The sequence below is a fragment of the Pseudorasbora parva genome, chromosome 4, assembly GCF_024679245.1.
Source record: "Pseudorasbora parva isolate DD20220531a chromosome 4, ASM2467924v1, whole genome shotgun sequence".
Taxonomy (NCBI): Eukaryota; Metazoa; Chordata; class Actinopteri; order Cypriniformes; family Gobionidae; genus Pseudorasbora; species Pseudorasbora parva.
In genome coordinates this window covers 35292723-35315327 of record NC_090175.1, presented here as the reverse complement: position 1 = coordinate 35315327, position 22605 = coordinate 35292723, and the positions used below count along the sequence as shown (strand labels likewise).

Sequence of the window (22605 nt, the reverse complement as noted above, 5' to 3'; positions counted from 1 at the left end):
TTATTTAGTTTTTTTTTTACACACAAAAAATACTCTTATCACTTCATCAAATTATTGTGGAGCCACTGTAGCGAGGCTTTGTAACGATGTCTTTAGTATGGGTTTTTTATGGGTCTTGAGAGAGGAAATGACATTGGTGTCAAAAATATCTTTATTTGTGTTCCGAAGATGAATGGAGGTCTAACGGGTGTCGAACGAAATGAGGCTAAGAAATTAATGACATCGTTTAAATTTTTGGGTGAACTAACCCTTTAAGAATACACAAAGGATGAGTTATTTTCCATATCTAAAGGGAAAGGTGGCAAGTTCTTAATAGTGAAATTTGAGGGTTTCTGTCCTTGTGTATAACATAGTGCTTAACCTTTACTCAAGAACAGGTAAATGCCATACAGATATTTTCATTTCTGGTACTTGCTGATACCACGTACTGATACCTGAACATTTTTTGCATTTGTAATAAAATATATATATATATATATATATATATATATATATATATATTGGGTAGAGAAACCAAAAGAATATGAATCAAATTAGTTGGTTTAATTCGTTTAGCAAATAGATATTTTCTTCAGCCATTTCCAAGCCTAATTAAGCCTAAAAATGTTACTGCTTAAAATTCTACTGGCCCGGTTCAAATTTTTAGATATTAGTGAAACAAACATTTTCAGGTATAGAAATTGAATACCGATACCACTTTTTGTCCCAACTTTTTTAGAAAGTGTAGCTCTCATGAAATCCAAAATGAGCCAATATTTGGCATGACATTTCAAAATGTCTCCCTTTCAACATTTGATAAGTTATCTATATTCTATTGTGAATAAAATATATGTTTATGAGATTTGTGAATTATTGCATTCCTTTTTTATTCACAATTTGCACAGTGTCCCAACTTTTTTGGAACCAGGTTTGTATTGTATTAGGTCTTTAAATGCAAAGCTTCCACAAAGAAAGCAGTCGCTAGAAGCAGCAAGTTCAAACTAGATGGACATTTTAGGGATACGGTAGAGTCATACCACTTATTACACAGTATTTCACCACATAATTTATTATGGGGACAAGAAAGAGATATTGATTTGAGATTAAACTGTTTGAAAATCTTATCTGATTGTTATCTTATAATCTATTACAGTGTACAAACAATCATTGCAAAATGGAAACATCTGAGTTTGTGTGAAACAAGAGAGTAAGTACACGATACCCGCATAAAATATTTATATAATTGTACAAAATATTGTTTTAATATTTTATTAGCTCACCAAATGCAAAACTTCCATGAAGAAAAAAACGTTCATAGCTAGCGTATAGCACTGACTTCAGTTACCCAGATGAGTATGTATTATCAGTTTTTACCGGCTGTTAGCTGTATGGCACGTTTGACCAATCAAAATCAAGTTTTCCACAGAGCTGCGTAATAATATTAATTAACCACATTATTTAACATGAACTAACAATGAAAAAATACTTTTAAAGCATTTGATAATCTTAAATGTTAATTTCAACATTTAGTAACAACATTAAAATCAAAAGTTAAAATCTGTTATTACTGTTTAATGGACCTCAGCTGAACTAACAGTGAACTGCTGTATATTTATAAACACATGTAAACAAAGATTAAACATTCGGTGACAAATTAATTGCTCATTGTTAGTTAATTTAATTTGAGTTCATATATTAACTAATGGAACCCTACTGTAAAGTGTTACCAAAATAGATTTTTTAAAGTGCATGTTAAAGTTTATGAAATCTACCAAACTGAATCTTATTGTAAAATGTTACATTTCCAACATTTTACGTCTGCCAATACTCTGTTGATTTGTCCCAATTCGCCTACTTATTTTAAAGTAAGTACTCTTTTTGTAAAGAAAAAAAGTACATACTTTTGAGTGTGTAGCAAAAGATTTTGCAAGCTTTCGGACATTCTAATTTGTCATCTATAATGGACTTTGTTGCTAAGTAACGTGCATCCTGTCACTGTTTAAACTGCTCTGTCAATCGTCACAGTTAAAATCCTCCACACTCTAAAGAGAAGAAATGTAGAAGCACGTTGATCTGCAATTTGTGCTAAGATTTTTGTGTTTGCAACTTTAAATATAATGATGCATTTAAATGTTAATGGCCAAACGTGTCATTAAAAAAGTTCACAACGCTGCTGCAGGTGAAATATAATGTGGATAACATGGCATAAATATCTTTTCGTCAGGTTAAAAACTGAATTGATCACTACAAACCTTTCTTTTCTTCAAATCTGAACCTCTCTACTTAACTGTAGTACTTGCATATCCAGCATGTTTGAAGTTTTTTAACACTTTTTATCCTCGTTTGTAGTTCTTATTAAATCCTTTTCCAACCCGCACCTGCAATTCTGAAACATCTGGGTATCTTTGGAATACTCTTTTCAACATACTGCGATTTGGGACATACTAATTATATTTTTGAATACTTTGGAATTGGGATGCAGCATGTGTGTCTGTGACTCAATTTCTATATCTTTAGTTCATTGTTCTTTAAAATTTTCAGCTAAAGGCTGAATAGCAGACAGTCAACGTTGTTACCTTCTTAAAAGTCTGTTCCACTCTTCGGGTGGATGTCTTGATGGGGGTGCTGCTCCTCCTGACCTCCTCCTCCGACACTTCCCGAAACAGAAGCTCAGCTGAAGGAATAAAAATTCATACTGTCACCTGACAGCCACTTTCCCAATTCAAATAAATTATCATTAATGACACATAATTTCTGGTCTTTTCAAAGGTCTATTCAACTGATTGAGCTCCTAAAGAGGCCTTTAATTGACAGACTTTGAAAAGGTACTCGTAACCACAAATCAAAACCTTCTGACCTGAAGCAATCTCGCAAATTATTGTGGAGTAATATAAATTAATTTAGAGGGTAATTGTCAACGCATTAAGGAGTTTGTGTTTTTGACTTCATGGCAGGAACTTTGTTGCTATGCTTGTTTAAAATGGGAAAATAAACACATTTGGAGGCCAGAACTTTCTGCCGCCTCAGATTAATAAATGTTTCATGGTGAATGTGGATGCTCATTTGTCGAATGAAAATGTTGTGAAATATTTACAGTCAGTTTTTTTTTTCCTGAGCTGACCTTTGGACAGTAAGAAGCAAGGCTGAAATTCTAGTGACTCACAGACCTGTCTTTCTCTGTAGCATCATGCACACATTTGCCAAAAAAAACAAACTTTTTACCTATTCACATGCATACGCGCACACGCACAAACAAACGCGCACACACACACACACACACACACACACACACACACACACACACACACACACACACACACACACACACACACACACACACACACACACACACACACACACACACACACACACACACACACACACACACACACACACACACACACAAACGTGAACATACACACATACTTGTTTTTATATCATTATGTAGCCTTTCTGTGGACACTGTATTATAATGTACAAGCTGTATGTTCTATCCCTGTACCACTAAACATAACACACACAGATAACATTCTGCGTTTGGGACAAATATAATACTAATGGAGTATCCCAAAACAAAAACATTTTTGCAGAAGTAAAACATTTTTACAATCTAATTTAAGCGAATTATTTTGCATGCTATTGCAAATTTTGTAATCAAAAATCTATATTCATTTGGAGAATTTTAAGGGCAAATAAAATATCTTCCTTTTTTTTTTTGATCACCCCAGTTTTTAGCCACACTTGAAGACAGCGTGGTCACACCAGCAGAAAAATTGAAGAGATCATTACCTGTTCGTTCTACACTCCCAATTTTAGAAATAAAAAGATAAAAAATATTTTAATAAAATGTAATTTATATTATAGATTTTTATAATGTCAAGCTTTATTCCACTTCAGGACACTGCTCTTCATAAATGTCGGCCTAACTATTATGTTGGCGCACAAAAAAACCCCTCTTAATGCATATTTACACACCAATTAGGCATAACATTATGATCCAGGTGATATGAATAACACTGATTATATCCTCACCAGGGCACAAGTTAGTGAGTGGGATATAATAGGCAGCAAGTGAACATTTTGTCCTCAAAGTTGATGTGGTTAGAAGCAGAAAAAAGGGCACGCGTAAGGATTTGAGCAAGTTTGACAAGGGCCAAATTGTAATGGCTAGACGACTGGGTCACAGTGTTTCCAAAACTGCAGCTCTTTTGAGGTGATCCCGGTCTGCAGTGGTCAGTATCTATCAAAAGTGGTCCAAGGAAGGAACAATGGTGAACTGGTGACAGAGTCATAGTTGGCCAAGGCTAGGAGCGAAGGCTGGCCTGTGTGATTTGATCAAAAAGATGAGCTGCTGTAGCTAAAATTGCTTAATAAGTAAATGCTGGTTCTGATAAAAAGGTGTCAGAAAACACAGTGCATGGCGGTTTGTTGCATATGGGGCTCCATAGCTACAGACCAATCAGAACTGGACCACCGAGCAATGGAAGAAGGTGGCCTGGTCTGATGAACCATGATTTCTTTTACATCACATGGATGGCCGGGAGCATGTGGATTGCTTACCTGGGGAACACATGGCACAGGATGCACTATGGGAAGACGGCAAGCCAGTGGAGGCAATGTGATGCTTTGGGCAATTTTCTGCTGGGAAACCTTGGGCCCTGCCATCCATGTGGATGTTACTTTGGCACGTACCACCTGCCTAAGCATTGATGCAGACCATGTACACCCTTTCATTGAAAAAGTATTTCCATGGTGACTGTGGCCTCTTTCAGCAGGATAATGTGCCCTGCTACAAAGAAAAAATGGTTCAGGAATGGTTTGAGGAGCACAAGTCTGAAGTGGTGACTTTGCCTCCAAATTCCCCAGATCTCTATCCAATAGAGCATCCATGGGATGTGCTGAAAAAACAGGTCCGATTCATGAAGGCCCCACCTCGCAACTCACATGACTTGAATCTGCTGCTAACATATTGGTGCAAGATAACACAGCACACCTACAGGGGTGTGGACCTTCAGTCCATTACCAGCCCCACCAATTAAAAACTAATGGTCTAAAGTTCACACACATAATGCAACCACATTTATCACATCACTAGCAAACTAAATTAGTACATCATTCCAATCCTTAGAGTTTTTAAAAACACACAGACAAGTCAGTTTCTTTTTAAATGTTATAGAAAAAAAAAAAAAAAAAAAAACAAGGCAGTTGTTTTACAATTTTTGTTTTACAAAAAACAATACCAGTCTACTCATGTGAAATTGACTATACTTGACCATCAGTAAGTCTACATTGATGCATGTGTACAGTCCACACTTGCAGATTTGAGCATAATATTTATGCAGCAATCCAATGCATTATTCACAAAGTTATACATCCCCCACTCCTTGCGGGTTCATTTATGAAATATTTGGGCTAATCTGACAACACGTAAGTCATCCGGTGCCATATTCTCAGCTCTCTGGACTAAAAAAATGACTAGGGTGCCATTGGCTCTTAAAAAGAAACATTTAAGAGCCCAATTACTTACTATGAATGATACTTGTTATATTACAGATTTGTGTACATGAATGCTAAGAAGCAGTGTCATCTATGATCATTTTCTATCCCAATATAACACAGTGGATGAAGTTCCATAGGGAGATGCATTAAACATTACATTTTTACTTCGTTATTGCTAGAAGATGAGCTTGTATGTGGAATAGTTGCTAAAGACTGTGTAGTATATAGTGTAGAACTAGTCCATAGATAGAAACATATGCTTTAATTCCTTCATTGAATTCTTATCTCTTTTTTAAACATAATTTTAAAGTAAGAAACGTATTTAAAAAAGAAGAAGAAATTATTAATTTATTACAATAAATGGTTCACGATAAGGCAGTCAGCTGTGATTTTATAAATGGCTAAATATATTTCATATAATTATTTAGTCTCTGCAGTGTTTTAAAATCAAATTTAAGGATATTAAATACCTTATAAAATCTCATTTAAGGATTTTAAATACCTTATAAGTGGGGTAAGGATAATTTAAAATGCAATGCAAATTTTGACAAAAACAAAACAAATTTATAAAATTATAAACTTCACATTTCAATCTTTATTATTATTATTTTTATTAAGAAAAGGAATGTGCTGCTTTGAAATGTGCAGGACTCCCTTTTAATTTAATTACAGCCTTTTAATCATACTATGCCATATTGCAATTCTAGGTTTTCTGTCACAAATTTAAAGAGGCCTTATTATGCCTTTTTTATGTCTTGACGTTATTTTTAGAGTCTACTAGAATAGGTTTTCATGCTTGTATGTCCAAAACATTTTTCACATATTTTATATAGTTGTAGTACCTCTCCAGGCTGTCAACAATCTGTTCAGTTCCTGTCTCTACGAAGCCCCTCCTTCTGATTGGTCAACCGCTATACCGTGTTTCACAACCCTTACCACAACAATGAGTCCCAAAAACACTTAAAGGGGTCCTTGATTATGATTTACATTTTTTATCCTGAGTTAGTGTGTAATGCTACTGTTTGAGTGTAAACAACATCTGCAAAGTCATGATGCTCAAAGTTCAATGCAAAGGTGGATATTTTCTTTTACAGAAATCACTTTTTAAGGACTTTAACAAACGGCTGGTAGAGACTACAATGAGTTTCTTCCTGGGTTGGTGACATCACAAACCCTAAAATTAACATAAACCCTTCACACAGGAACACGCAACAAAGAGGGTGAGGCCATGTTGGGCTGCTTTGGAGAAGAGGAAGTGTTGTTGTAGTAGAGTGTTGTTGCCATGCCGCTGAAATGCTGTTATTTTGATTCATTCACTAAAGCAACTCTGTGTTTTGTTGTTGGATGCAAGAGTGAAGAGAATGCCACACAAGCCTAAATTAATTTATGTCGGTACAAATAATTTTACACCAGATTGTTTTGTGAACGAGGGTCAATAAAAAGGGACAATACAAAACACAGGTTTTGTTAAAGAGTTGTACCACAAGGATGGTACCAACTGTTCATGATTCAGCTTATAGAGCGATACTGGTCACGGCTGTCATGAAAGGGAGAAAACACACTTTATTATAGTTGTTTTACGGATATAAAGTTTAACAGTTTAATAAGCCCCCCAGAAATGGCATAAGGTCTGTATATATTTGTTTACTGTTAGTTGTTACAAATGTTTTTGTGTAATTCTCTATGTATGCTGATGATGCAAGGGAGAGAGAGTGTATATGGACAAGACTTTAATGTGCCATTCTAGTACTGTGTGTTCGGCTCTTACGGTGATTTTCTAGAATGAAAACAGATGCTTCATCTTTTGTTTAATGTACAATAAACTTTATAAACTTTAAACTTTATAAAACTCATCAGAAAATTATAGGGGTCCACTACAACAAGCTTGCACTAATACACTGTAAAAAAAATTGGATGTTTTTTTTTGTTTTAACTTAAAAAAGTAAGTAACCTGGTTGCCTTAAAATTTTGAGTTTATTGAAATTAATTTTTTTAGTTGATACAATGAAGGAGATTTGTTTAATAAATAGAAACTCAAAATATTTTTGTATCTGAACCACATAAAAAAATTGGTAAATCATGAAAATAGCACTATTTGGCATGTTTCACTGGTTCATCAGAAATAAAACACACACAATTACCCAATATGCTTACACAATCTTTTAATAATCTTTTAATAAAGGTTGTCGAATCTCAAAAAATGTTCATTGTATTAACTCAAACTTTCAATTTCAATGAACACAAAATTTTAAAGCAACCAGGTAACTTTTTTTCAAAATATTTTTTTACAGTGTAGTGGATAATAGTTTAATCTCCATACAGCCTTTATTCATTGGCTCTGTAGGCATCAGCGTCTGACTCTGGTTCGAACTGAATAAAGCTATTGATATTTTCTGACATTTTCAGTATGTGAGATTGCCCTGACACCAGAGCATGAGGTCTTATAGAAGTCTTGAAAGAGGGCTGGGAACGACAGCTCATTTGCATTTAAAGGGACACAGAAAAACGATCTAAAAATAATACAAAAAATGCTAATATATATGAACTGAAAACGTATATTAAACTGAAAATATCACTACATGCATTCTAGTAGCATGGTATTCAGTGTATGCAGGGAAATTCATCATACCCCTTTGTTCGAAGTGTGGTCCCAATATAAAATCTATTAAAATTATATGTGGGGTATTTAGAGCTAAACTTCACATACACACTCTAGGGACATCAGAGACTTAGACCCAAATCCCAAATCTATTTTATACCTCTTTGCCTAGCCCTAAAAATGGGACACCACTACTACACTATTATACGTCATCATATGTCATCATACACTGTTTCTTTTATTAGTGTTTCTTTAATATTTAACCAGTGTGAACAGCAATGAAGTTCGTAGGCTATATCTAACAGAAATCATGCACGAAAATGTATAATAAATTAGGCTACTCACTCCAAAATATTTTTTTTTGCACTGTATTTGCTTAAGACTTAAAGGGTTAGTTCACCCAAAAATGAAATGTATGTCATTAATGACTCATGTAATCAATAATCAAAAAAATAATTGGCTAACTAATAGATTATCTAATTAATGAATCGGATCACCAATGTCTCGTAATTTTGGCAGTTTGACAGGCGACCCGAATCATGAATCAATACGCTGATTCATAACCGTTTGAATCTTTATTTGAGGACTGAAAACAAACACAGAAGAGACAATGCTGAATAAATTCGTAGTTTTTGTTATTTTTGGACCAAAATGTATGTTTGATGCTTCAAGAGATTATAATTAACTAACTGATTTCACATATGGACTACTTTGATTATGTTTTTATTACCTTTCTGGACATCGACAGTATAGTGTGCATACAGTTTCATGAAGGAACAGAAAAGCTTCCAGACTAAATATAAAATATCTTAAACTCTGTTCCAAAGATGAACGGAGGTCTTACGGGTGTGGAACGACATTAGGGTGAGTCATTAATGACATAAATTATGGGTGAACTAACCCTTTAAGAAAACAGCACTCGTTTTCAGTTTAAAAAATGTATGAGCTATCGAGTTTCCTAGGACGATAAAGAATGATATAGAACCAAGCCTGCAGTATCCCTGAAGCTTTCGCGCCTCGATCGCTCCCCGGTGACCAGTCCCAGTATAGTCACCCCTCTGTGTTTTCTAATGGAAGCGAGGCAAACTAAACAATAAAAATACACTTCAAATATTTTTTTCCCAAAGTTAGTTTATGTCATTGAAGGCAGTTATCATCACAATGATTTCATTTCAAGTGTTCTTTTTTTAAATAAGTTTAGTTTTAGTAGTTATTTGATGCTATAAAAACGGGGGGTGTGACGTCATGATTGACAGCTGAGATTGACGGCTTCTCTGAGTGAAGTTGTCACTGAGGCACTAACAGGCTTTTTTCTGAATTTTTGGGAGCAGATTGGAGCTTTAGCTTTAATTTCTACATTTCCATAACTGTTTATTTCGCACCAACATAATTAATTGTTCTGCATCTGTGAGAGTGTGGTCAGGCTTTTGATATCGTGACTGTACTTCCTGCTCTCTACTGCGCAATTCCGGTCCTGAAATCTCTACTAAGCAGACTCGGTCCCAAGATGTCAGTGCCGTGCAGGCCATCTGAAAGCTTCAAATCTGGCAAGCGGAAACGGATGATGTTGAGTCGTCCATATTTTTTTATGGCCTATGTATAGAACATACAAGACTGGTGAAGCCGCTAAATTCTCCCCATTCTAAGCTATTCTCGTCGCTTCATAAAATTATTGTAAGATGGACTTTTAACAATATCTTTAGTGCCTTTTATGGGTCTTGAGAGAGGAAATGGCATTGGTGTCAATGAAGACCTTTCAAAGGCATTGGATTTCAACACAAATATCTTCATTTGTGTTCCGAAGATGAACGTAAGTCTTACGGGTAAGGTAAGGGGGTAAGTAATTACGGACGGAATGTTCATTTTTTGGGTGAACTAACCCTTTTAAAAGATTTAAAAGAATCAGTTCATGAGAGTCATTTGTTCACAAATTGGACATCACATCTTCACATGCATTCGTGGTTGCATTTAGTGTGCACAATGCAAAATAAAACTACAAAATATCTATGTTAGAAAATATAGAAAACACTGTGATATCAAAAAAAGGTTAATTATAATAACTACTGCATCCTCATGACAAGGCATGGATTTATGTAGGAATGGTACCACCTTACAGAAATGTCCCTACGAAAATTTGACCAATTTTCCCCAAAGAACTTAGGGTGCTTATACACTAGAGATCGCTCTGATGGAGCGTTTGACGGATAGGAATGTACAAGCTCCTTTCTGAGGGTGTGGAAAGAGCCATGTGAGTTTGAAATCAATTGGGAATACAGCAAATTGGATTTCCAAAAGCACATCTGGACCTACCTCTCTCAAATTCTCATGGGTTAATGGTCATGTCATAATTTTATTTCGTGATTTCACTGGAACAGAAAGTAGATGAAAGATGAAAGCATGTGTCTGTGGCAGCTGCATGTGGGGAAGGGCTCCATGCTATTGTTGCCCTGCGTCACCTATGGCCTGACTTTTCCACTGACCAGAGGGAAGGATAATACTTAATATAACAAATCTTAAGGTAGTGTAGGCAATTTTCAGAGCGGCTAGCAATAGCAAGCTAGCTTTGAAAGCAAGAGATCCCATCCTCCCTTCAGAGCGTCTCCAAAGCAACGCATCCTTCAAAACACATAAACACACAGAAGATTTAGCAAAAGCGTCACGAGACGAGAGACGACGTCAAATTAGTAAAGAATGTCAAAGACATCCTAAAAATAACTAATCGAGTGTCTAATCCAAATCCAAGTCTTCTGAAGGGACACGACCGATGACTTATGATGAACAAATTTACAACGACGCATGTAGTAGGCTAAACGTGGACGTTCAAATGATTGACTGATGTGCAGAAAACAACACGAGTAAATGCAGAATAAAAATTATTGGATGAGCTAAACAGTTACAGTTTAGCACCGGCACCCAGTTTGCACATACAAATCAGGTGCTTAGGTTTACAAAACGAGCCTAAAAAGCAGAAATAAGCCCTTTTAAATAAAGATCCATGTTTATATATATATATAATGTTTAGTGAAATTAGGAAACATTTATGAGATCGTTAATTTAGTTGTATACATATATTTTGTTCTCATGTCACAAGTATGGAAATTTCACATCACAGTTATAGTGACCCAAATTATCACGGTTATCAATATTATCACGGTTTTGTTCAAATCAGTTAAAGTGTTCAAAAAGAGCCAATGCTCACACTGAAAACATTTCAACAAGTTTTATATTTAAATAAATCAAGCAGTTCTATGCACTTTTTAAAAGCAAGATTGTATTCTGTAGGATTTCCTTCCTTATATTGGCCATCGTCAATAACACTGAGTTGTTGTGAAGCTGTGTGCTTTTGGGTTATTGTCTTGTTGGAAGGTGGACCTTTGGCCCAGTCTGAGATCTTAAGCACTCTGGAGAAGGTTTTCATCCAGGATATCCCTATACTTGGCCGCATTCCTTCTTCTCTCGATTGCAACCAGTCGTCCTTTCCCTGCAACTGAACCCCCCCACAGCATGATGCTGCCACCATCATGCTTCATTGTTGGGATGGGTGTATTGGACAGGTAAAACATTTTTTCACACATACCACTTAGAATTAAGGCCAAACAGTTCTACCTTGGTCTCATCAGACCAGAGAATCTTATTTCTCACCATCTTGGAGTTCTTTAGGTATTTTCTTTTAGCAAACTTTCATGTGTCTTGCACTGAGGAGAGACTACCATCGGGCCACTCTGCCATAAAGCCCTGTGAGCTGTAAGGTCTTATATAGACAGGTTATATAGACTGGATTGGCTTTCCTAATCAAGTCCAAGCAGTATAATCAAACACAGCTGGACTCAAATTAAGGTGTAGAACCATCTTAAGGACGATCAGAAGAAATGGATAGCACCCGAGTTAAATATATACTCTAACCAGAGTTGGTGCTAGAGCATTCAAAGTGGGGTGTTGTATTTATTTCACATTTGCAACAACTATAGTTTCCCCACATTGAGATTCATTCCATAAAATTCCATCGATTAAACCAATGTGCAGAAATATGGTCCTTGGCCTCAGTATAGGGTGTGTGATGTGTGTGATACCTTGCATTTCCTCATGTTGACACTCTTCTATGTCTCGAGCTGCAACTGTGTCCAGGGCTGCATTTAGTTTCTTCTCCAGATTAGCTCTAAACATATCCAAAAGAATCACAATTAGATTGAGGAATGACCAAACTGTCAAGTTATTTAGATTGACTATATTAGTAATACAAAAAGAAATATGTTTTAATTCAATGTCAATAACAAACATTCCTTAAAAAGATTTTCCTCACATGTATGCTGCAAATTCAATTTATACATACATCACAGGTATGTATTGATTTAAAGAATAAGCTATTGAAGTGTACAGACAATTTACTGTCCACAAACCTAAAGCATAACTGAGTTCAAAGAGGAAACTCAAAAGCACCCCATACAAGCAGAAAGAACATGAGTTTTCGTTGATTGTATAACAATAGCACTTGACCACTAAAAATCCAGATGGAATTTCATCAAAAGATGCATTGAGATTGGATGACTAAAACTTTTCCTACTAATCACTATTAACATGGCTTACTAAGGGGTTAGTAAAGAAATAAAACAAAAGAAAAGCATTTTAATGCATACATAAAATGGAAAATATTTCAGTTAATGCAAACTCTCATGTATATACAAGTAGCGATTTGATCAGGCTCTATCTGATCAAACTGGAAACATCAAGACACATGGTGTAATGCTGCCTTCACGTGCTATCAGAATTATCGTAAATTAAGTAAAGTAAAGTAAATTGAGTTTCCGAGGTAAAAATTGCACATGAATGCCCTCTGATGCCGTGTTTACTACTGGGAAGTTAGGGAATAATTTTGATACCCAAGTTCCCGAGATGGGCGTGGCATAACCGTTAAAAATGGCGGATGGGAATTTCTGCTGTGGCAGGTGTTTATATTAGTTTTTTGTGCAACAGTTTGTCTTGTCTTGTCGTTAAAGTAGTACATATTTGCATAAATTAACAATCATTTGAAGCATATTGTATATTTTAAACACATTGAAAATCGCATACAGTTGACCATCATTCCAGAATAGTGAGCAAGCTGACTATCTAGATAGTGTGGTAAAAGTAGCTATACAATAGGATCATGTATATGGCTGAAAACTATTGTCATTTTAGTCTTTAAACAGCCGTATCTATATTATGTCTTTATTGTAAATGTAATTATAAAAATTATGCTTTCGTGTGGTGCTGTTAGTGTTCTATGATTTTTTGGGACCGGGAAATGACTGAAATGGAAATGGTTATAGTGTTAAAATAACATTTTCCCAAGACGCTCAAAAGTATGAACCTGCCTGGCGTCCTCCATTCTTTCCGACAACAAAGCACCTGAACACAACAAGCTCGTAATCACGACTTCTGAAGTGGGAAGTAGGAAACTTCCGATAGCACGTGAAGGCAGCATAAAAACAATCGGGCCCCAAAATCTCCCAGCTACTATCCAGATACGAAATGCATGCCAGGTGTAAAGGAAGCCATAATGTTATTATGGTACTTGACAACTATGTCTGTTGTTTATGTGCATGAGTGTACTCTATTAATTCCATTTATTTTTATTCTAGACTGTGAATGCAGTAAGTTTCTGTCAAAGTGTGTTAAGCCACAGCTTTTGAAACTTCCTCTTTTACCTTTAAATCACTTCAACTCTGACACCATCCAAATCTCTCCCCCACTGAGATGGAGATATAAAAAGAAACCCCGCTAATTAAATAGCTCTTAATTCACCAAGAAATCAAAGTGCTAAGTGACAAGAAACATAAAACCCCTAGCTGGGGTGTGAGGATTTCTTTTCACCTAGACTGAGAAGGGATTGGGGTGGGGTGCAGGGGGATCTGAACAGACAAGTAGCGAATCTAAACCCAATTAAGAACCACCAATTAGCTGTATGGGTTCTGGAGACTAATTAAAAGGGGCAAAAAGAGGCACTTTCAAGTTATTATTAGGACCCAAAAGAAGCCTGTGGAGGATTGTGGTAGGCCCCAGTGAGACACATGCACCTGAAACACACACCTAGTTCCCCTCCCATTTGTTCTAGTGCAGCAGTAGAAGAACCTCTGCTGAATTGCAGTGGCTTAGTTCATCATAGTGTAACTACTAGCAAAGAACTCTGGGTAATACTCCAGTTGTAACACAACAAGGGACCCAGTTAGTTTTTTTATTTTATTTTTTTGCAAAGAAATGATCCACTAACAACTTGAGATTGTCCACAGAAATGAACATGAACAGCAGTGAAATCCCTTTTTTAAAATCACCATGTTTCACCTATTTTTATATAAAACTGCTTCTAAACTCAACTCCTTGTCGTATTGTGCTAGAGTGCCGCATATATCAAGCAGCAGCACAAAATGGTTTATTAGCATTCCAGCTGTGGAGATCAGCTGTAGGTCTCTCATGACCCCTCTCTAAAAAAAAAAAAAAACTCTATACTACAGCTTCTTTTTTCATGTCAACACCATAGATTTGTTATATATATATATATATTTTTTATTTTTTTGAGATGGTGTGAAACTCTTCTCCATCAATCCCCTCTGCTTTCCAGTCCCAGTGTGTCTTTGAGCGAGTACATCATTTGAATAACAGATGTTTATTAGTATAGGACGGTTAGCAGGCCCCTCTCTAGAGCTTCCATGCTGGTTGGATACATTTCGGTATAGGTAAAAAAAAACAAAAGTGGAGACAGAAGGAGAAGAATAAAAGTGTGGACGGAAGGAGAAAACTAAGTTAAAAAAAAAAAAAAAAAAACGGCAATAGGATATTCTCTGAAAGAGCACAAGGAAGTGATGATACATGCTGAAGGTCCATTATATCTTTTTGTCAACAGAGTCCCAGGCCTTAGAGCAATAACATTTAGCAACTATATTTTCATTATTTTTTCTCTTTTAAGCTAAGCCAATGAGAACAGAGAAAAACAGTAATGCAAAATTCAAACAAGGTTTAAACAGCTCTTAAGATTCTCTGCACCTGAATCAATAGCATAACATGCAGCAGCTGGCTGCTGGCTACTATTTGCACAACATCAAAGGCTACATGATACTGTACATCATAGCTTGAAAGACAATGATATGAAAATTGGTATAGAGTATCATGCATTTTTACTACTGAAATGTTGGCATTGTGACACTCAAGTTATTATTTAATTGATTTGAGGGCCATTTGAATGATTGAAACATAATGCACAATGGAGGTGTAACAGGCCACTTTGCTTCACGTTGCCGCTGTTACACCTTGGGTGTAAATTGTTTTTAAATAGTTGAATGGACTGAAGTCAATTATTTTTCTTATACTGAGGTTACCACACCTAGAGGTATTCATACAGTAATCATCCATGTGAGCCTAATAAACATGTCAATCCTTCACCTCGACAAAACAAAAAGCATCATGTTGACAGAATGACTCGTATTATGTTTTAATATAAAACAGAATACAATATAAAAAGCAATTTTAAAAAAAACTATACAAGTAAAATAGTAAGTGTGTACACTGTAGTGTAGTGATTTATGCTTAAAATGGGCACCACAAATGTAAGGATTTGGTCTATATGAGTTTTGGTCATGTCACTTAAAGGTTAGTTCACCCAAAAATGAATTACGCACCCTCATGTTGTTCCAAACCCTTAAGACCTTTGTTCATCTTTGGAACACAAATTAAAATATTTTTGATGAAATCCAAGAGGTTTGTGAATCACACAGGCAGCAATGTCATTGCAACTTCCAAGGCCCAAAAAGGTAGTAAAGACATTAAAATAGTCCATGCAGTGATTCAACCTTAATGTTATGAAGTGAAGAGAATACTTTTTGTGTGCCCCCCAAAAAATAACTTTATTGTACAATTTGTTCTTGTCCTATGCTGTTGACAAAGTAAACACAGTATAGCGCTTCCAGGTTCTACGTCAGAACGCCAACTCACCATTGGCTGACGCTGTTCACGTGAGCACCACGACATATAATGCTGATGCAGAAGCTGGACAATTATAAGGGGCCATTCTGACATAGAACCTGGAAATGCTGTACTGTTTTTACTAGATGAATTGCGTTAAAGAATGACATTTTAAGAGAAGAGATCCTTGACATTTTTTTATTTGTTTTTTTTGCACAAAAAAAGTATTTTTTTTTCACTTCAATTAAAGTTTGAATCACTGGTTACATGAACTATTGTAATGATGTCCTTACTACCTTCCTGGGAAAGTTGCAATGACGTTGCTGCCTATGGATGGTTCAGAAACCTCTCAGATTTCATCATATTTTGTGTTCCAAAGATAAGAGAACATAATTAGGTCAATTGTAGTGAGTTTGTCACCTGACCAATCTGAACGATGTGCGAGATATTGGTAACTTGTAGGGGTGTGATGAGATCTTGTGCTATGAGATACCGTAAGATTAAAACGTGACAAGATTTCTGGCCGAGGTGTCAAGACATATTGTCATGACAGAGTGTGAGGGTGAAGTTAGGATAGAAAATACCTTGACAATGTTTACATTACAACTGAATGTAAACCCACGAGTGCATTTAAAAGCGATTTTAATAAGTTACCGCTGTGTGATAAAGGCTCCCTGAGGCACGCAAATATCTCCCAATATGAAAACTTAGGCTGGGCTGTGCAGTTAACCATATCTTAGCTCAGTATCACGCTTGAAGAAAAAAAAAAAATCGGTCTCTATTTGCACTTTGAACATTGAGATATTGATTATGGTTGCACTTATTGTTTGCACTTTATATCTATGATAAATTTGTGGAAATAAGTTCTATTAGGAGGTTAAAAGTTGTAGAAGCTCATAAATCATGTGCAGTTCTAAGGTTGGAAGAGACAATCATAGAGGAAATCAGCCAGCGAGTTGAGTTTGTGGCAAAACCTTTTACAGTGCTTGAGTACTGTTGTCTTTTACTGCACAGGAAAATTCATTTTCAGAAAGCAGAACTGAAATGACATTCATTTCAAGTTGATTAGTTAACTCCAGATGCATAAAACACAATAGGTTAAGCTGCAATCCATGCAAACAGAGTCAACGCCCACATCAACTCAAATAAACACATCAGGTTTATTGCATGTACATGTTTTGAGATGCGGTGAGGAATAATCCTGGAATAATTTACCTTAGAAGAAAAACTCTATTTCTAAGAGCAATGGATCCATCTGAGGATTAAACTGCAGATTAACATGTATAGGCTCTATAATATAACAAATATGCAATATAAAATGTCATAGACGTAAGACTGTTTAGACAAGATTTCTTTGGTCTGTTTTGGACAGATTATGAAGTGTTTACTGTAAAAGGGCCTAGCGATCATACATTGCACAGCGCATTTATTTATTAATAATCCGAAACTCAAAATTATATTTGAGTACTGTGTGTATCAGATAGTTTACAAAATCAAATGAGTTAGAAATGATTTTTTGCCATTGAAATGACTGGGAAAAAGTGTCCCAAATCAACCTGAATACCCCCATACTCTTTGAAATCATAATTGCATTGCATTATGCTGTTTTAAATCACAAATATTATAATTATGACATTATAAATTACAAAACTATAATTATTAACAAAAATTCAGTTATTTGTATTTACTGAATATGAATGGTGCTCAGTGTCACAATATTTGTTTTTTACCAAGAGATTTCTTTCAAAAACATTAAAAAAGTAGTCAAATCTTCTGATCATTTAAAATATAGTAGGGGTTTGTAATATGCATTTGGCTCTAGCTTTATATTGGTAACTATATTCTAAATAAATTACAAAAAATATATTTATTTTGTCAATTCTGACTCAAAGGCTCATTCATTATGCAGGTCATTAAGCAGTTCACTATGCAGTTCTTTTGTTCTCTCGGATGTAAATCACAGCATTATTCATGATCGTTCACACCTCTTCGCATATAGGCTTTGTAAAGAAAATACATACATACATTGTCATTTCAAATTAAATACACTAATGCTCTTTTCCACCGTTTTGTTAATTACCTCTTTAGTAAACCAATACATAACCAGCAAAAGCAGCACAGCTTCAATCTCTTCATATTCGTTATTAATTTCAACATATAAATGACCTGACCCGATTTACTTTTGAGTGTGCGTCCTTACATGACGTGACAGCGCGCACCTTCACCCAAGCTGCGCTCACATCTATAATGCTGACAAGAGAGAAAAGTTAATTTTTCTGAGGGGTAAACATTATTTCGTAAGAAGTTATGAAGAAAGTGTTGGAATAATGACACAGACATTGTCTGGCTATCCTCTTATCTTGACAGCGTATGGTCCCAGGTAGTTTTTACTTCAACTGTGCCTGACAGAAGAATTTATTTTTTCTGAGATGACTATTACACTTTTTACAAAAAATAAAAAGCTTATATAATACCGTATTAGTCCTGGTGGCCGTTAAGAGTTGCTATGGCTACAGTTAACACTTTTCAGCTGCTGGAGAGGACGTAGACATTTTTGATGTGGCAGACCAACTGCATGTCACAAAAGTCCTGTTTTACATCCTGTAAAAAAAGTTCCTGGTACAAATTGTTCTGGGTAATTTTGGTGGAAACGGGGCTAAAGGAACCTTTAAGTGAAGGTTTGAAAGGTAACCTTTTTGCAAATGTGTCTTTTTTATGTTATGTATTCTACCTCTGGTCCAGACAATCAGAACTTGGTCAATCTGCATTAATAATGTCTCTCTGCCATTAAGACTCTGCTGTAATACTGTTTAGGTGGAAGAATATTCTGAATGTAGTGTTTGTTAATGTCTCTGTCCTCACAAGCTGTAGAGCATGAAATCTGTTAGTCTCACCGGAATCTGTTATACGGCTAGATTTAATAAAAGCTTGCGCCCAGCACAAACCTATTTTGGCTTTAAAAAAATTACTGTCAGGATTTACTAAAAACGGATTTAATTTACTTAAGACTAAAAAAGGTGTAGGCACAGTTATTTTTGTGGCTGACCTTATTGTTTATGCATTTAAAGGAGTTTCCCTTTCATACATAAACTGTATATGAGAATAGTATTTAAATGATTAAACCTGAGTTGACAGAGAACATTTATACAGAGCTTTGAGAAACGGTTGAACCTGATCTAAACCAAGTTGGATTTATCTGGATTTGTCAAATCTAAACCTACACTGAAACTCAGTGTTTGTTCAGCTATCTTCATGCAACAAGCCTCTGCTCTTTGCTGATTGTGTTGGTCATTATGGATATGATCCAGCTGAGTCTGTGTACTTTAATTTGTGCGTCGTCAGTATAACTTTCTACACCCATCTGTGTTGTTTGCAATTGCGTTCTGAAGCTAATTTGCCCTATTTAGTAAATCTGGTCCATAGTCTCCTTAGATATGGAGACAGAATAGATTCGCAAAAAAACTATGCACACGTGAGGCCAATTTCACATGCATGAAACCGAATTCACGTGCACAAAATAAAATATATTCATAAAATACATTTTGCAAATGCAAAACACAATTTATAGATTTATAACTATAGAAAACTTTTGAATGTTTAAAATGTACGAGTTCGTCCTTGAATGTGATCGAGCAAATTGTAATTCACGTTTGAATTGCCTTGGATTCAAATTTAAGCTCGTCAATCGGCCAATCATAATCGCATGAGGGCGGGCCCACCTGGTGTTACGTCATCAGCTAAGCAGAGGTACAGTTTGATTGGTTCATTTCAGTTCACTGAAACTAAGAAGTTTGAGTTCAGTTGTAGCGATAGTTTATTAAATACTAACAGATGTAAGCAGCTGCTGTGGCAATCAGATTTCCCGAGATGAAGAGGAAGTTATGCTTGTTATGTTGTATTTTAGCTGCATGTACAGACAGCTCTATTAGTTACTAACTTCTCTATTTTATTGATCTCTTCTCTATTAGAAGTTAACTTCTGGCATCTGGATATCAATAACATGTACATTCATGTTTCTTTATTCTCTTTTTTTTATACTTGGTATTAATGTTTTAATCTATTCAATACACATGTACTTTCATGTTCTGTACTGTATTGTCATCTCAATGTTTTTAATGTCACAGAACAATGTTGTGAAGCATTCATTTTACTTTGCCTGGCAAAAATGCATTTTTATGCTGATCAGACAAAGGTATACTGATCATAGAGATGCTATTAACATCATGCAACTAAGATTACTCAGTAAACTATATTCAATTATTTTACCATCACTTAATCTCCTGCTTCCTTGCCCTGTGAGGCCACTCCCAAAGCCACCGCTACTGAATCACTGATCACTTTCTCACCACCGCGTTCATCTTCATAAAATCAGTTCAGTTAGAGAACAGACACTACAATTAAAAACTGAAGGTGTGTGTTCAATATATTGTGATTTAGCCGCTGAGTGAGTGTCTCAAACGCAGCAGGAGTCAGATTACACTCATCGTGAATGAGCTGAGGTAAGAGCTCTCATGATGAGAGCTGAGGTAAATGCGTCCGCGCTCGAGGCAGTAGTTCTCAGCGTGTGTTCAGTCTGGTGCGTTTTCAATTCATGCCTTTGGAAGCCCCTGATATGGGGCATGATCATTCGAATATACTCCAAGGTTTCTACTGATAGAAAGCCACTCCATGCATTACATTTGACTCAGGGCGGCAGAGAGGAAATGGCGGAAATCTAAAAACTATACTGACCTTACCTTGTATCAGTCTCTTCTCTCTTCTTTCTCTACAAATGTCTCCACTGCTAAAACAACATACTACCACAACAAAATCAACAATTGCTCTGACTCTCGCACACTCTTTAAAACATTCTCCTCTCTTCTTTGTCCTCCTCCTCCCCCTCCTTCATCAACTCTTACAGCTGATGACCTTGCATCATTTTTCACAAACAAAACTCTTATCAGCAACCAGTTCTCCTCACCACAAACTGACACGCACATCTCAACAACTAACACAAACACGCTACCATCCTTCTCTCCGCTCTCCGAGGCAGATATTTCTAAACTCATCCTATCCAATCACCCTACTACCTGTCCACTTGATCCTATACCCACTCTCCTCCTTCAGGCCATTTCTTCTTCAATCACTCCTGCACTGATCACTCACATTGCGAACACTTTTCTTCACATTTAAGGAAACTTTCCCACAGCACATAAGCAGGCTCGGGTAACCCCACTGCTTAAGAAACCCTCTCTGAATCCAGCACTTTTAGAAAACTACAGACCGATATCCCTTCTGTTTCATTGCAAAGACACTTGTGTTCAATCAACTCTCTATGTTTCTTGAACAGAACAACCTCCTGGACAACAACCAATCCGGCTTCAAAAGCAGCCACTCGACTGAGACTGCCTTGCTCGCGGTAAATGAGGCACTGAGACTGGCAAAAGCAGCTTCCAAATTCTCAGTGCTCATTCTGCTGGATCTGTCTGCTGCTTTTGAAACAGTTAACCACCAGATCCTCCTGTCAACAATTAAGAAGACAGGGATCTCAGGAACTGCTCTCCAGTGTTCTTACCTCTCTGGTAGGTCCTACAGGGTGTCATGGAGAGGTGAAGTGTCTAAGTCACATCATCTAGCTACTGGTGTTCCCCAGGGCTCAGTGCTTGAACCACTTCTCTTCTCCATCTACATGTCATCATTAGGCTTTGTCATTCAGAAACACGGCTTCTCCTATCACTGCTATGCTGATGACACTCAACTCTACTTCTCATTTCAACAAGATGATTCTACTGTCAGTGTTCGTATCGCTGCCTGTCTGATAGACATTTCTGACTGGATGAAGGAGCATCACCTTCAACTCAATATTGCAAAGACAGAATTACTTGTTGTCTCAACCAACCCAGCACTTCATCAGCTTGGTTCATCAACCATAACTTCATCCAGGACAGCCAGGAATCTTGGAGTTGTGATTGATGACCATTTAAACTTCACTGACCACATTACTGCAACAGCCAGGTCCTGCAGATTTGCTTTATACAACATCAGAAAGATTAGACCCTTCCTATCAGAACAGGCTGCACAACTCCTGATTCAAGCTCTTGTTCTCTCCAGACTGGACTATTGTAATGCTCTTCTAGCTGGCATTCCAGCATGCACTATCAAACCCTTGCAGCTGATCCAGAATGCAGCGGCGAGAGTGGTCTTTAATGAGCCGAAGAGAGCGCATGTCACGCCTCTCTTCATCAGACTGCACTGGTTGCCAATGGCTGCTCGCATCAAATTCAAGGCACTAGTTCTCGCCTACAAATCAACCACTGGCTCTGCACCAATATACCTAAACTCGCTTGTTCAGACTTACACACCCTCCAGAAGCTTGCGCTCTGCGAGTGAGCGACTCCTCGTGGTTCCATCCCAAAGAGGCATGAAATCACTCTCACTGACATTTTCCTGGACCGTTCCCACCTGGTGGAATGAACTGCCGATCTCAGTTCGTGTTCAGTCTGCAGCCATTTTTAAGAAACATCTTAAGACACATCTTTTCCCATTGCACCTGACCAATAAAGAATAGCACTTAACTATCCATTTCAAATTTGTTTGTTTGCCCAAAAAAATAAAAT

At 36.5% G+C, this 22605-nt stretch overlaps 1 protein-coding gene across 2 annotated transcripts in view; it reads right to left on the bottom strand.

Moving 5' to 3' along the window:
• Nucleotides 1-22605, bottom strand: part of cntln (centlein, centrosomal protein) — a 142873-nt gene that overhangs the window by 33274 nt on the left and 86994 nt on the right. For both annotated transcript variants that reach the window (XM_067441606.1, XM_067441607.1), the window contains exons 13-14: nt 12148-12233; nt 2556-2653 (exon numbers count right to left, since the gene is read on the bottom strand). In XM_067441606.1, coding sequence (XP_067297707.1) covers nt 2556-2653; nt 12148-12233 — 184 coding nt within the window. The remainder of the gene's footprint in view (nt 1-2555; nt 2654-12147; nt 12234-22605) is intronic.